General features: G+C 43.5%; 1 protein-coding gene and 1 long non-coding RNA gene across 2 annotated transcripts in view; one reads left to right on the top strand and one right to left on the bottom strand.

The window, feature by feature from the left end:
• The window catches only part of LOC144458611 (uncharacterized), a 55,577-nt gene extending 42,659 nt beyond the window's left edge, over nt 1–12,918 (bottom strand). The window contains exon 1 of the long non-coding RNA XR_013488003.1: nt 12,812–12,918. This is a non-coding gene — a long non-coding RNA (uncharacterized LOC144458611). The remainder of the gene's footprint in view (nt 1–12,811) is intronic.
• Nucleotides 12,919–14,256: 1,338 nt separating this feature from the next.
• LOC117268859 (transcription factor Sox-8) lies at nt 14,257–16,565 on the top strand. Its single transcript, XM_033645590.2, has 3 exons — nt 14,257–14,947; nt 15,310–15,545; nt 15,702–16,565. The coding sequence occupies exons 1-3, from the start codon at nt 14,532–14,534 to the stop codon at nt 16,454–16,456; spliced, it is 1,407 nt and encodes a 468-aa protein (XP_033501481.2). The 5' UTR covers nt 14,257–14,531; the 3' UTR covers nt 16,457–16,565.
• Nucleotides 16,566–16,810: the final 245 nt, after the last annotated feature.

Raw genomic sequence — 16,810 nt, 5'->3', positions numbered from 1 at the left:
CGGACCCCCTCCCTGAGCTCCTAACCCCAACCCCCCAGCTGTGTCCCAGGGAGGTGAAACCCAAACCAGAGCGCAGAGAGCTCTCTCAACTCCTCAACCTCTCAACACATCCTCAGCACTACCCTTTGAAAATAAACCACGCCGGCAAGCCCCCGTCTCAAACTCTCGCCTCATATGTGAGCACACATGCCCCACACTCCGCTGGGAGCTCTTTGGAGACTTCCCCGCCGCTGTTCCAGGAAGCAGATGTGAGAATGGCGGCAATCAGGCATGACGCTTCGCTAGGCAATGTGGAGGCCATTACTCGCACAGTCGAAGATACGGAGGAGAGGTGAGATGTGGGCGCATCTTCTGCAGTCGCCCAGAGTTGCTTGAGATGACACAGCGCTGAGCGGAAAACATGTGATCAGTGCCATATCAGCAGCATATGGCTTCATTTTGTCGAACTTCAGAATCGTGGGTTGGACGCAGATTGCAGGGCTTAGACAAATTTAACATGACAAATGAATTGATGTAAATTAATGTGAATGACAGTGATGGAGGAGTAATTGGCCACAAGAAAAAAAAAAAAAAAGGAAAACCACTCAAACAATAACACACCCACGGACGAGCACAGAGTTGATGAAATATTTAGTGATTTTAGACCAGTGACACTTTCTTACAGCTTCCCACACTCCAAAACATGTGGAGAGATGGAGCTCCAGATGGCTGGAAGTCTGCATTTTTCTGAGTTCCACCTTCTAATGATGATCTCTCTCACACTTCCACACAAACTGTAATGTGAGCAAGTGAGGAGCCTAGAATGTGTTGTTTCTACTGTATCAGATGAACCAGGGTGACTGATAAGAAAATGAACAATAACCTGGAGCACCGCATGAAGAGTGGGAGCCGTGTTTTCCCAACTGGTGCGAGAGGCTTTCGAGTCTGTCTGAGAGAAGCCCCGCGGGGTGCGAGTGCCAGCGCTGTGATGGAACTGATATCAAGTCACTGAACTCAGTGTCTCAACAAAGCTGCAGCCACATGAATGGCGGAAGACTAGTGACCCATGAAAAGAATTGAAGTCATTCAGAAATGATGGAAGAAATGACAACTGGATGATATATTGCCAGTGGAAGTACATTTTTTTTTACTGAAACACAGAAGAATCAGCCTGATGGAAAAGCTGCACAGGGAAAACGAACATATGCTATGCCATCAAAGGGCAACAGGCAAGATAGAGATGAATTCTGAAGCTGACTGCCTTCAGAGAGAGAAAAACAGCACACACATACACATACACACAAAGAAATATCAGAGGAATCATGAGTGAATGTTCCCGGTGAAAGAGAAAGAGAGAACACATACTGTACGACTCAGCGATTGCTGGTCAGCCTGCTGCCTGCAGGACTTTTAACTGGTGATAGGGATGTCTGCAAGTATCTCAAGGCAGGAATACTAAGTGTGTGGGACAGTGGGCTCTTTCAGGGTACAGCCCTGTGGGGCACTGTGTGTATGAAATGACATTCAAGCATTTTCAAGACAGGACAGAAGGACTTATTATCAATGCGGCTGATTTACTGCTCACATGATGGGGGGATGGGCGCACTGAGGTGTGGGGGTGGGAGCGATGTGCGTCAAAACTTTCATTAAGGATACAGAGGGGCTTCACTGACAGATACATATTTTACGACGCCAAAAGAATAGTTCACAAAGCCCACAGCTTTCCGTACCGTCCAATTCCTTCGCATCCCATTAGCATATTGCTTTTATGATTATCAAAAAGCTTGTTTATGGAACATGACGGCAGAGAGAAAACATATGCAAAGTTAATACAAAAATTCATCCATAGTTTGGTCGGGGTTTCCACAGAGAATGCATGTGTGCAAAAAAAAAAAAAAAAAGCAGCTTGTCTGGAGCTGGAGATGATTAAGGGTGAAAATGGAGACGATAAAGCAAAGTGGGAACATCATTTTTCATTTTTTAACTTAAGTACTACTTCAGTGTGTCTACACTTGCACAGCATCTTCCAGTTTTTGCGGATTGGAAGAAAAATCTGTGCATTTTATGTCACCTTGTTACTTTATGGCGTATGTCCCCCGCAGAGAGCATGGCGTGACATCTGAGCCGCCTCAACAAGAACAAGAACGCTCGCCTGCAGGACTTCCTCGCCTCTCTTTCATTCGTTTTTCTCTCTCCATCTCCTACCACCTCCGTTTGAGCTGCGCAAAGCCGGATGAGGGTCATCTTACCAATGTCCCCATTGCAATGCAGAAATCCAACATTTTGGCAGCACCCTGACCTGTTAACATCTCAACTTCACAGAGCTGACAGGATCTTCCTCTGCTTTCCGCAACACTTTTGCTGCCCTCGTTACAACTGCTGTTAATGCGATCACAAAAAAGCCACGTTAGTATCGGCATAAGGCCTTAGTGAGGCAGCACTTAGGGCTATGTTTGTGTGTTGTTGTAATTATTTGTGTTGCTTTTCTAACTTTCTGCCAACATTCTCCCACCGTATGAATGATTCCAGTGATGCACACTTGTTTGAGTGGGCAGTATTTCCACTGAGGCAGTCCTTTGACATGTGCATATTGCTGTATTGCTGTTTTGTGGGTGTTACTGTGTTTGTATTTTGACATGGTATAATGTTTGTTTGTGCGTGTGCTGGGGTGGGGTAGGGGTGCTCTGAGGATGTGTGTGCATGTGTGTGTGTGTGTGTGTGTGTGTGTGTGTGTGTGTGTGTGTGGGTGGGGGAGGGAGGGAGGCACAGCTCTGCAGCCTGATATTCTGGGAACGGCAGGGTGGCGTTGTTGACCCACCTGCTCCCTTCTCTCTTCAGCTGGATCTAGTCGAATTTCAGCAGCTGCATCCCCTCACAAAGCACCTCTTTGTAATCTTCCCAAGGCGCACAAATACAACTGCAACCAGGAGAGGAGAGAGGAAGGAGGAGGGAAGATGGACAGTGGAGACAGAGAGAGGAAAAGGGCGGTAACTGTTCTGCTTGGTGTGCACCAGTGTCATCATACTGTATCTTTCAGTAAAGTTAAATACGGTAGCAGGCACCCTTATAATGGAGTCATGCTTTGCTGCCAAGAAAAAATAAGAAATTCCCTTTGAGACACACATAAATGACATGATCATACACTCACACCTGTGCACATGCATGTATACAAAAGTCGCCAGCATGCTTTGACAAATGAATATCATTTAAATAAGCAGTTTAAAAGGTGTATGCAAAGCATCTTTGCAAATTAATGCAAAAGAAAAAAGCAGCCTCACAGATAGAAAGTGACAAGAGCTGAGAAGTGTGGCGCATTTGTTTCCCATTAGGGAAATTTCCCCTTGCCACTCTCACTTGCAATGCATCCCACACCTCTGGGATATGCCATGTCACATACATGTCATTTTGCACCACACAGAAAAAGCAAGGCCCGGTCTCATGCCACCCTCTCGGCCGCAAACCCAGTTCAATTTAAGCCCTGCTCCCCTCAATTTGCATCCCCAAAACAAGGCCCCGTTCCCCCCCGTCCTGTCTCCAGCGCTCGGTCCCTGTGGCCCGAACCCAGACTCACTGGTGGCAGAGGAAAGGAGACGTCATTAGGAGATTAACTACAGCGGCCCACTTTACTGCCATCATAAATATATGTACCTGAGTTTGAGGCCATAAACGCACCCATGAAGCAAAAACCGGGCTGTTGGGTGGGGGGGCCGAGGTCATTGGTTCTGATTAAGTTTGGTACCAATTTATCCAACGCACATGTGGACAACTCATGGGCTACTCAAATGGTCTGTGCTGCAGACACCAACACAAACATGCATGTGCACACACACATATAAACGCAGTATATAAACAGTTTCTCCAATTAAGACGATTCTGCTGTTTTACTGTTCGATGCATAGTCTGGCTGTAGAGAGTCATATCATTGTCAAATTAGAGATGATGAATTAATCCCCCAAAACCAAACAGGGGAGCTCAGAGCTCTAAAGTATAAACGCAAGAATCAATCAAATAAATGACATATTCTTCACATAATCCATAAAAGAAAGTTGTGCGCAGCACCATAAAGCAGCATCTTGTTAAATGAGGGACCCTATAGCTCAGCAGATTTATACTGTATGTTAAATGTAGCTAAAGCTGTCCCAGGGGCTGCCATTAGTAGACACAAGAGGTAGGTGGAGCAGGGGGTGGGGCTGCTTTATATTCCTTCAATTTGGCTAAAATAAGCAGAAAAAGTTGAATTGAAATGTTTGGTGAAAATAAAAACATTGAAATTAGAAGAATCTTTGATGGTGGAAGTGATGGGACCGACACAGACACAGAGACACACTCACACAGACACAGAGAGGAAATCCAAGGTGAGTGTGCTGAGTGGAATCGAATGCTGTTGATTTGACCATCTTCAGCAGATATGTAATTTCATCTATGCACTGATAGTCCTCAGAGCTGAACACAGTCACCAGTCAGAACACTCTGAACTTCACCAAAGGTGATCCAGCGTCCAAAAACTGATCTGAGTCTGTTTACGCAACACTGGATTCTCTACTAAAGTGTCAGTTACTTAACAGTAACTACACAAACAGCACATCTGGGCAATAAAACTGTGCAGGATTCGTGTGAATACACAGCAGAAGGTGGAGGAGAATGCTACATTTCCAAAGCAAGCTACTTTTAGGGAAAGTTAAATTCCTCTGTGAATGAAAAGGTCAGAGTCGGTGGTCCACTGAAAAGACTCTTTATATCCTTCGTGCTACAGAAGTACTTCCGTGGTCTCTTTTGTCCGCAGCTAGAGCTCTGCACCTCTTTAAAGGGAACAGGAAGTGACCCTGGTGACCTCGGACTCCCACACTATGTGACCTGTAGCCGTGCACCACCATGCAGTCATGGCCAAAACTCCCCACAACAACCCAATAAACTCAACACAAATAACCTGCTTTGTAGTTTCAACGTTCATCCACGGTCAAGAGCTAGTTTACCCACGGGTGCTGTGAGCGTTGGGTCGTTGGTTTGTCTTTGTGTGAAGCACCTGAAAGCTACAGTATCAGACTTTGTTGTTTTGCATGTCTGCAACAGTCGGGAAAAATGTAAACAGTTGGAAATAGTGAAGTGGCTACCAGGAAATACCCTTTTACCTACAAACAGTGGAAACGGTTAAAAAGTGCTTCCTTATTTTCCTGCCTGGGGCAAGTGATGTCTGTGTGACAGTTGGTAGGGAAACCATACAACATGTTATGGATTATGACTTAAGAGGAGACACTACAGGTGAATACAGCAGAACTTTTAACAAATGGATATCACCATGGAACTCCCACAGTTGATTACATACATTGAGATGAAGTTTCCTGAAATTTCTGTTTTAATATGCAAATGAGGCATTCTCTAATTAAATATGCACTTTTTGCATAAACTTCCAGATCAAATATCTGAAAACAAATACACACCTAATGTGTATTTTGGATATTTCCCCCCCCACTAGTCTGAAAGAACATGTTATGGAAGCAAGATAGCCCAAACTCTCAAAATTGACCAGTGCATAAAAAAACCTTTCACATGTAGTGTCTCTTAGTCTTCTCATAAAACTAGGCTATCCCTCAAGTAAAACGATGCAAATACATTTGAAATTGTTGCTACGTGACCGGAGAAAACAAAAGAAAAATGGCTGTGGCATTTTCTTTTGCTCAATAGGTAGCAAACCTACAACTTCTGCCTAGTTTTTCAGGTGTGTTCAGACCTAGAGTTGTCTTGCTGTGGTCCGAATCAGGCACTAATTTGGTTACAAAGTTGTGTAATTGCCTAGAGTTGGTTACATTTACAAGTGGTCCAGATAAAATGCCTTGCACGAGGAAGCTGCTCTTGACTGGTCAGAATTTCCATGCAGTAAAAATTCCAGGAAGTAAACACAACATTAAGGAAGAGTAGTTTTGCAAGATAAATGCAACACTTTCTACTGTCACAATGGAGGGACACTGGTCATCGTGGACTATATTGCTTGCATTGATCATTTTAGTCGAACCATACAGTTTGAAAACGAGGCGCAGCTCCAACTAGACACAATATTTTGATGCACTGGATGCACCAAATGTGCAACCGAGAGGCAGCACAGGAGGAGGCGCACATTAATAATCCTGCGGGACTGTAACATGCTCATGCTTGTTGAACCAAAACAATGTGAAATGCAACACGTTCCCACCACAAAAGAACCGCACCAGAGTTCGTTTGTAACTGGGCCGAGACCACCTCTTCAAGAAGGTCTCAGTCTGGTTGTTTTGGTGCACACCAGAGTGCGATTGCTGTGTACACACCTGTCCAAACGAACCGCACTTAGGAGGCAAACAAACTTGAGTTTGACTGAACCGACCCAAACAGGGCAGGTGTTCTGTGTTTTTGGGGGGGGGGGCCTCTGCAGTTTGAGCAACAGCTCTAGAGCCAGCGAAAATCTGCCGGATGACGCAAAGTGTGTCATCCCGCGAATGTTAGCTGGGAGATGAGCATGGAGATCCAGGCGCAGATGTAAGATGGAGGGAAATTTACCACAGTTGATTTACACATACTAGCCACCTTGTTATGATACAAAGCAGGTTAAAAGGTTGAAAATCGGCAAAGCATCCCTTTAAAGAGGAGAATGAAAGATCCAGTTGCGACAGATTACAGAACAAGAAAAACATCCACAGCTCAAAAACTGGTCACATTCACATTCTGGCTACATTCTTGACACAGCCAGTTTTGGATAAGTTACTTAAAGTGTAAAATATTAGAATGGCCAGTTGAGAAAGTGCAATGCTAAGCTACATTACAATGACATGTCAGGCTGCATGATTTCATTTGAGCCTTTTTGACAGCAGATCTGAGGCTATGTGCTGTGGCTGACCGTGCCTGTGCATGGTGTTAATCTCTGGATAATGTTGCAATGCTGCTTTCTCTGTTCAGTAATATGGACTCTGATGGGTGTTTATAGGGGTACAAGGATACGCATTGACAAAAGACAGCATGTTATGGAGGAGGACGGGGAGTTTAATGTATTTCTGCAGCTTCCTTCAACTTCCCACCCATAAATGCATAATGAATATATAATGTATGACAGAGAAGCTGTAAATTTGGATCTATGTATGCAATATGTACAAAAGTGTAAAAAAATTTTTTTTTACAGCTACCCTGTAGGGAAACCACCTTTGATCAAATGCTGAAGCACTAACTAGTTTTCAAGTGTGCAGTAAATTAACCAACCAAGCCACAGCAATTATTTTACAACATCATATAATATATTACGACATGGATTCAGATGATCACCACACAGTGAGCCTCTTCATGCAGTTAGCAGCAGGTGTGCTGATGTGTTTCTCAGTGTAGCGTTTCTATTAGAGGTTACAGACAGGCTGGAGACAGACAGACTAACTGCTGCTCATAAACATCGAGAGTCTTGGCTGCCACACTGAGAGCCTAATTGGAGAATTTGATCCACTTCAACAATTATCATTTTCATAGCTTATAAATTACCCTGCAATGTATGAATTGTACACAAGAGATTTAGGTTTCATACTGTGCTGCTCTGTGTGCACCGCGCTCACTTGCTACACACACTGTCTCTGTGTAAACATTTGTATGCACGTGCACATTTTCTCAGTGTTGTGCTCATAAAAAAAGGGAGACATAAAAATGAGCAGTGCAAATAGCTTTTAATCCTTGTTTTAATTATCTGTAAATAAAAATAATCCACCACAGTTATCTTAGCACTGTGAGGCAAAGTCCCCGCAGGCAGACAAGTCCTCTAAATAGTCCTGCTTTTGTGGAGCGGCCTCCCATTTCCCGTAAAGTCAAGGGGTGGGCTCTCTGTTCTCTCGCCGCCCCGTCCTAAATGTCTACATGTCGCGCACCATCTAATTCACAGGCAAATTAGGGAGATGATTTATGAGAATCAAGGATCAAAAAAGGAGACAATGTGGAAGACTGAGCACACCGCAAGTTTTATTCAGAACATATGCCGAGAAGATGAGAGGGAAGAGAGACAGAAAGAGGGGGTTGTAGATCAGAAAGTGCAAAGGAAAAAAAAGGAACCCATATACACCCACGCTTCTCTTGGGACAACTCTGGGACAAGATACACCATGGGAAGTGTCATCCCTGCTGAACATTGTAGCATTTAAGCTGTCATGTCAGGGGAAAATAACCAGGGATGGACATTTCCCCTGCACACCGAAGACTCTACAGCATTACTATTTTTCTGTATCTTCATCATCATGGATCATATGCAAAATTATTGATGTTGGATTAATGCATGAAGGTGATTCATCAATAATCTACTTCATGCAGATTCCTCTGGCCACTGCCATCTTAGTGTGGCTGCACAATATTATAAAATTCCCTCACTGTAATTTAAAGATCAGAGAAAAACAAACTCTCCTATCGTCCCCCTCAGTCTGAGGCAAATCGCCACTATCAGTTTTGTACTTCGCATATAAAAAATGCCAAATGAAAAGAAGGAAGCTTCCAGATTTAATGCTCATATATTTGTATGTTTACAGGCTCATTTACTATTTGCCCTGTCCCAGCTGGCATTTTAATGTTTAATCACTGATGAATCAGCGCCATACACCACGGCTGAATCACTGTTGAATTATGTTTTGATTTTGAAAGATGAATCAATGTTGATTTCACAATGTATTATTGTTACTTAATAAATTTTAAACGCTATTTCAAAATGGTTTCTTTCTGAAATTTCAATGCTGATTTATGAGGGTTTTGTTAACCTTTTTACAACCATCACAATTAAATATTATTCCAATGTTGTTTTAAAGCTAAAACAACAACTGACATAATTTCAACCATATTTCAAAGTTGAAGGTCGGTCTTGTGCCAGCTGGGATTGTGTCTTATTTGTGCCGATAAACTCTAGAATTTAGTACATCACTCTGGATCGACAGGAAGGCATCCAGGCACTTTGAATATATAGAAAAAACAAGGAAGGAACTATTAAAAGAGGCTTTATTGTAGTGGCTAAATTATAAATTGAAAGAGCAAACATGTTTCCACCACTGCAGGTCTTCGTCAGGGCTTTAAAATCCTACAATACAGGTATGGTCCCACCTATATAATCGCAGGAACCAATCAGAGGCCATCACATGACCCATATAATGGCATGACAGGTGAAACAAACAGACACTAACAAAACGATAGCATGTTAGTAAAAACACAAAGTGACGTGAGATACACCCAGACACCCCAAAAAGATTTAGATACATACACACCTATCTTAAGGCTGTAAGAAAAATGACGACGCTTGTAGAGAATGACAGATATATCCTTATAGGGTCATGTGATGGCCTCTGATTGGCTCCTGCGATTGTATGTTTTGAAAGCCCTGACGAAGACCTGCAGTGGTTGAAACATGTTGGCTCTGTCATGATTTAGCCACTACATTAAAGGCTTTTTTAATACTTCCCTCCTCGTTTTTATATTTTGAAAAAAAAACAAAACAAACGTGCCTGGATTGCCTTCCTGTCAGTCCTGTTGTTTCCGGTTCTCCACGAACACAAGATTCTGATCTACGTTTGTATCTACAGAGCAACCACTCGTCTTTCCCTTTTTATAGCACATCACTCTGCAGAGTATTTGTGTCCTGCTTTAGTTGGACCTGTTGTATCATACTGTGATGTTTGGTTTTGATATCCCCTTTAAAAAAAAAAAAAAGAAAAAGAAAAACAGAGCTCAGCTCAAACTGCTTATCTGTTCTCCGATAATCATCCTTGAGCTTTTCCTTCAGGCGACGTTCAAAACAGAAGCTCTGTGTCAACAACTAAAACCATTATGCATTTCACAAACGTACACATAAAGTGTTCTCGCACATCATGGGAGTCCCTACACAACTAAGATACCTGCTGACAGTTTGCAGATCAAAGATTTACAGGAAAGCCTTGAGGAAACGCTTTAACATGCTCCTTCCTGACCTGCTACTACAACGGCTTCCAAAACCTCTCTGTTCATAATCTGTAGCAAATATGAACACGCCGAACTATCACGAGCGATACTGCCGCCTCGCAAAACAGTTACGTGTCAGGGAGAAAACACATACAATCAACACGGCAAGTAATCTGGAAACACTTGTGCTCTTTTTATACTCCTGACATTAAGAACGAGTGTGGCTGAAGGCCAAACACACCCTGAGACATTTTGGACTAATTGTTTCCTTCAGTCACAAACACTCCCCCTTCAATCTCCTCAAAACTCCCTTCCTTCCCTCTTCAGGGCGCAAACCCTCCCCTCCACCTCTCTGCGTCTACTAATAGGTTTAAATAAAACCTGCAATTGGTCCAGTAAACCCCTCATTATGGTGTTTTAATAGAATGAATTTAGGATAGTGTGGGGTCAAGGGTCAATGGGAGGTCCTAACATGCAGCAGCTGTCATGGGGGTTGGACTGTGATTAGAACCAGTGGAGTCAAACATCCCCGGGGTCCTCGACCTCACTAAGTAGAAGACCTGGAAAATAGATTTGGCCGCCGACCAAAATGGAAAACATCCACCATGTAACTTCCAGAGGGGTTGGGATGAGTAGAGATGGAACAGAGAGGAGGAGTAGGTACATCCATCACCGAGAGTTCGCTTTTATGTGTGTGTGTGAACCTGGATGGAAAATCCTCTGAATGGTTTCACCTAAAAGATGTAACAATATTACATCGCATAGCTTCACAGGGGCTGTAAAATAAAGTTCGAGGAATTTGCTGTCGAAGCTACACGTAGATCGTTGACATTCAGTTGCGTCTGCTGCAACTGTAAATTCTGCACTAATTACCTTCTTTCTGAGAGTGTGAAACCAAAGATAGAAGTGGTCTGGTTGATGTGGCGCGTGGGTGAAATATGGCTTGTTAGCAGCCCAGGAGCTTGTTCCACATGTGGTTAGGCAGCGGTTGGGATCGTCTGGGTGAGAGGCAGGGCATGCCAGTCTCCCCAGTTCAGCAAGTTTACACTGACTCAGAGTGCAATCAGTGAGATTATTTAACAGAATGAAGGCCTGCTGTTTGGGTTAGGGTTGGAGCGCTGTGGTGGCTGCAGAGACGCGGGTTTCCACTGTTGCTCCTCATGTGGAAAAGTTTTCAAAGTTCTATCGGGATTCTTGTGTTGCAGCGTTTATACATCATACACAAACATATGGATTTAAACACAGAATATACGTTTCACATGCAATAGTTTGTTGGTTGCACGGCAAACATTTATCCAACTCCTGTGAACTTCGTGAACTTTATGGACTCCTCATCCGGTTCACATCATCCTAACACATCTAAAAACTCTTTTCTATACTGCACAATGCCGCGGCAATTTATGCCAATTTAACTGCTCGACATACTACGTCCAATAACTTGGCTGGAGTGAAGAAATGTGCCGAAGTGCATTAAAACACAGAAGCAGAGACCAAAGGGGGCAAGATTCCTGCGGGTGACTGTGTAATTTAATTTTGTATGCACATTAGAAGCCAGAGAGTATAATTTACATGTGGGGTAGAAGTGACTAGGACCCAGGAGAAATGGTCTAACATGCTCTGCTAAAGCCTGGAAGAAAAAAAAATCTGAAAATCTTTACTCTGGTCTTTCCTTTGAGATGCATCCTGCAAAAAAATAGGAAAATTAAAACCTTCCTTCATTCTTTGGGACACTTAAGGTTCATGCGCGGTTACCTCTCCTCTGTTGCTCCTTCCTTTTCTAATCAAGAGCCCAGAGCCCACAAACTTTGGCCAGAGTTTCTCCCCACAATACAGGGAGGCATGGAGGGGGGACGGCTGGAGTCTGTATAAATCTGTCTCCTTCTCTTTACGCAGAAACCAAGACTGTCTCATTGCTTAGCAGCTTGGCGGCAGCTGTCACTCAAATTGGGCTCATCCTGATCCGCCTTGTACCTGAGATGTGGTGACTGGTGAGGATTTCGCTCTTCTCTTATGGCTGACTTTGTTTTCCTTGACCCCATGATCAACCCGCAGCTATTAAAATCATGTTCAAATATAATGCTTTTTATTTTCATAGGATAAATTCAAACCAAATGAGGTACTATTTTTGAACTACCACACACTGGTTTGATTAATATTGATCCGTTTGTTTGTCTGTCTGTCTGTCGGCAGGATGCATCAACCCTGACGGAAGGTTTTCCATTTAATTCCGTGGTGAGACGGGAGTTGAGCCAGGGACAGTTGAATCAGTTTCGATGGTGATTGGGAACAGGGATTTGCAACGTTACATGTGACACAAACAAAGATTTAATTGCAAATCCAAAAGGCAGTGTTAAAAGGATCAGGCAATCAATTTAATTTATGTGGAAGTGACAGGACTCATGTCTCGTGTGTTGCAGCAAATTGATTAATTATTGGGGAAGCTTTGACTCACTAAGTGCTTTCAAGTTCATTATCCAAATTGACACTGGCCTCATGTCGGAAAAGTTATATGTAACATGCTCACATGACACATGTTTGAGTCTACAATGAGTCTTCTCTGCAGACACGTGCATGCACACACACACGGTAAATACTTTTCCGTGTGAAGAGCGGGACGAGAGTGAAGCCAGAGTCATTCATGTTTGACAACTCGCCGCTGTCCTGACTGTCTGTTCACACACACATGCACACACACACTTCACACACACCCACATGCACTGAACTTGACCCAACCGAGTGCTTTGACAGCAGCTGTTAGAAAGACAGTCTGCTCGGGACTGAGCAAAGGAGCACTGCATTTTATATTTGGTGGAAAATTTTCATTATTTTGCATTACATTTTATACAAAGGCACATGATACTTCGACAGACACCAAATACAATATATCAAACTCACCAGCAGCCAAACAATTTAAAACTTCTTACCTTGCTGCACAAGCCGTTACCTTCCTCGCAGCAAACTCTTCATGCAAAAGCCACAGTTTCTATTATTTCCACACTACAACCTCTCCTCTTCCCTCAGCCACCTGCAGTGTGCATCGAGCACAGCAAACTGACGTCCAGCACAAACACACCTTGTCTTTTCACAGTGAGGCCAGCGATAAAAATCATCCCACAATACATGGACACAAAGACACCTTTAACAAAGGCAATGATTCAATCTCTAATTCTCTTATCTCCTCCGCTCTTTATATCTTCAGTGTCATAAAAAAAGCTGGCTTCACTGGTAGTGAGAAGTGACTTATGGATCGCAAAACAGACTGCTGGGACAAATTAACTTCCTCTTCTAAATTTAGGATGTTTATCATAGCTATAATTGAGCTCACACTGGCCTGCGAACACACGTTTTAGTGAGAAGTCAGATCAGGAGACATTTTGTTTCAGAGTCATGATCATTTGTTTGGTTTTAGACACACAGACGTTAAAGGCTTAATATCACACAGTCAATTAGTCTAAAAAACTGATGAATTATTGTTATGAGCAATTATTTAATATAGTCAAAGAAAGAGAGGCAGCCATCACTTCTAACTAGTGAGAAGGAGGATCATCCTGCCTCTCTGACAATGAGATCTGTCAGACCTGACACTCATTATATATATGTGCTTTAATTTGCAACCTTGCTGCAAATTAATTTGTCACAAGCTCTGACACATTTGTTCGGCGTTTAACCAAAGTAAAAGCCTATAATTTTTGAGACTGTTCTGTTATGTGAGAGAATAAAACCCTGAATATTAATTTCCATTTTACTCTCTGAATGATAGAACTTTCTCTGATGGTCGAGTCTTGTTTAGAGTGTGTTAAACCTCAACCTTCATCTCAGTAAGATACGATTAGAATTGTACTTTTGGCATTTGTCATATTTATTAAAAATAACTCGTGCATTTGCTGCCATCCTAAATGTGTTTAAAAATAAAAATATTTTGTAAGGAAATTAAACCATGTGTGTCAGGAGGAAAATGACAATATACAGACATTATCAGCCTGTATTGCAATAATTATGTCACTTGTTTTATTGTTAACTTATTTGTTGATTTATACACACATGTAAAGATTGAAGATGTTTACGTTTACTGTATAACTGCTAAAAAAATAATAAATACCAAAAATTATTTTTAAAGTATTCAGTATTAGTGTAATTTCTGAGCTCACTGCATCTCCTGACAGCATTATAGAATTGTTTGTCACACAATGTGTGTAACTTTAGTAAAAACAGATCTGTGTCAGCAATGAAAAAAATAAAATCATTATAATAATGAAGCCCACATAAAAGCCTGAACCAATGGAGGGAGCGTGGTGATTTGTTCCAGCCAATCCCAGGCGGAGGGTGGAGTGACGATTTTAAAACTCCAACTCAAGTTGCTGTAACGTGCAGCTCCTCAGCTCACATTGTGGACCACAACTTTCACGACTGCACCTCCCATGACAGCATAGGAAAACAAGACTAACGAAGACAAACAAACAGGGAAGCAGAAGGAAAACAACGGACTTGTGTTGACTGAAATTGTTGGAGGAATTTAACTGTGGCGCACCGTGCGTAAAAGGCGCACCGGCCACTTTGCTGCGCGCTTCAGCTCAGTGGTAACATTTGATTTTTTTTTGCTTTTAATTGATTTCGGATTTTCATCCCCAAGGGGCTGAGCGAATAATGTTAAAAATGACAGAGGAGCATGACAAGTGTGGCGGGGACCAGCCGTGCAGTCCATCGGGCACAAACAGCTCCATGTCCCAGGACGAGTCCGACTCCGATGCTCCGTCCTCACCGACAGGCTCCGACGGCCAAGGATCCCTGCTCGCCGGTTTGGGAAAGAAGCTGGACTCGGAGGATGATGACCGGTTCCCTGCTTGCATACGGGACGCCGTCTCTCAGGTCCTGAAAGGATACGACTGGTCCTTGGTGCCAATGCCCGTGAGAGGGAACGGCTCTCTGAAGAATAAACCTCATGTCAAGAGACCCATGAATGCGTTCATGGTTTGGGCGCAAGCGGCCCGCAGAAAGCTGGCGGATCAGTATCCACACCTGCACAACGCCGAACTGAGCAAGACTCTGGGGAAACTGTGGCGGTAAGAAACATTTGATTTTCTAAAGAGAAATACAGGGATGAAGAGGGTGTAACTGAATATTAAAAATGAATATAACTATAAGCACATCCAGAGGTCTTGGATGTAGATTTGGGCATGTAGACAATTATTTCATAAATAATAGTTTACATTAACAGCTTTGGCAATTACAGAAAAATATAGATTAAATAGAATAAATTTAAAAAAAAGTTTCAATTTCAAAGGTAAATCCTTTAAAAGAAAAATAAAAAAACCCCACTTAACTATTAAAAAAAAGCTCTAAATTACTTAAATTTTATCTTTTAATATGTGTTTACTTTGGCTGCATTCACTTTATTATTTTATCCTTTTTTCCCCCGTCATAGTTTGCTCTCAGAAAGTGAGAAGAGGCCGTTTGTAGATGAAGCAGAGAGGCTCCGGGTTCAGCACAAGAAAGATCATCCAGACTACAAGTACCAGCCGCGGCGACGGAAGAACATGAAACCAGGCCAGAGCGACTCAGACTCAGGAGCAGAGCTGGCACATCACATGTATAAAGCTGAACCAGGGATGGGAGGACTGGCAGGGATGACTGATGGACACCACCACCCTGAGCACGCAGGTATGTTGTCGAAATTGATAGAAGAGGAGAAAATGTATCAAACACAGTTAGTGTGTGAGGTATATTTTAAGAATTAAAATGTTTTGGGTTGCTGTAAATTGTTTAAATCATTTTGTATTTGGAGTGATGAAGCCTCACCCGCTTTTATTTTTCCAGGGCAGCCCCATGGTCCCCCAACACCACCCACTACTCCCAAAACAGACCTGCACCACGGGATGAAGCAAGATCTGAAACACGAAGGCCGTCGTCTTGTTGACAGCAACAGGCAAAACATAGATTTCAGCAACGTCGACATCTCTGAGCTCAGCACTGATGTCATCAGCAACATGGAGAGCTTTGACGTGCACGAGTTTGATCAGTACCTCCCGCTCAACGGCCACGCCTCAGGCTCCTCCGCCCTGCCTTCAGACCACAGCCACGGGCAGGCTCCCGCACCTGGCGGCTCTTACACTTCCTCATACAGCCACGCGGGCGCCAACGGGTCAGCGTGGAGCCGCAAGAGCACCATGTCCTCCTCCACTCCCTCTGCCAGTGAGCTGGGCCAGCACCGGCTCCATATTAAAACAGAGCAACTGAGCCCCAGCCACTACAGCGAGCACTCCCACGGGTCACCCTCACACTCCGATTACAGCTCCTACAGTAGCCAGGCCTGTGTCACCTCGGCCACATCGGCTGCCTCGGCTGCAGCCTCTTTCTCCAGCTCCCAGTGTGACTATACTGACCTCCAGAGCTCCAACTATTACAACCCTTATTCTGGCTACCCCTCTAGCCTCTACCAGTACCCCTATTTCCACTCATCCAGGCGGCCCTACGGCAGCCCGATCCTCAACAGTCTGTCCATGGCTCCTGCCCACAGCCCCACCGCTTCCAGCTGGGACCAGCCCGTCTACACCACGCTGTCTCGACCTTGAGGGGACAAGAAACAGTCAGTTCGCACCAGAGACTCATTCAGATCGATGCACTACTAATGAAGGAAGTAAGGAGCAGGTGGAGAAGTGTGTGTAGTAGGCTACCTGTGACCATTTGAACGTGAAACAAACAAAAAGAAAAAAGTGCCTGCTGATTTTATACAAAGTTATATCGTTGTGATGAAAACACAGACTTTTTACACAAAGACAAAATGTGTTGTTGGTGAGCCAAAACTCCTCCATGAGGACATGTCGCCTACGCCTACATCCTGTACATCCCCCATCTTTTTCCCAGTTTAAGAATGCACGTGTGTGCGCACACTCGAGGTAAAGCAAAGGCCTGCCACCGAGTTGTGT

The sequence above is a fragment of the Epinephelus lanceolatus genome, chromosome 18 (genome assembly GCF_041903045.1).
Source record: "Epinephelus lanceolatus isolate andai-2023 chromosome 18, ASM4190304v1, whole genome shotgun sequence".
Classification (NCBI taxonomy): domain Eukaryota; kingdom Metazoa; phylum Chordata; class Actinopteri; order Perciformes; family Serranidae; genus Epinephelus; species Epinephelus lanceolatus.
This window is presented reverse-complemented; position numbering and strand designations above follow the sequence as displayed.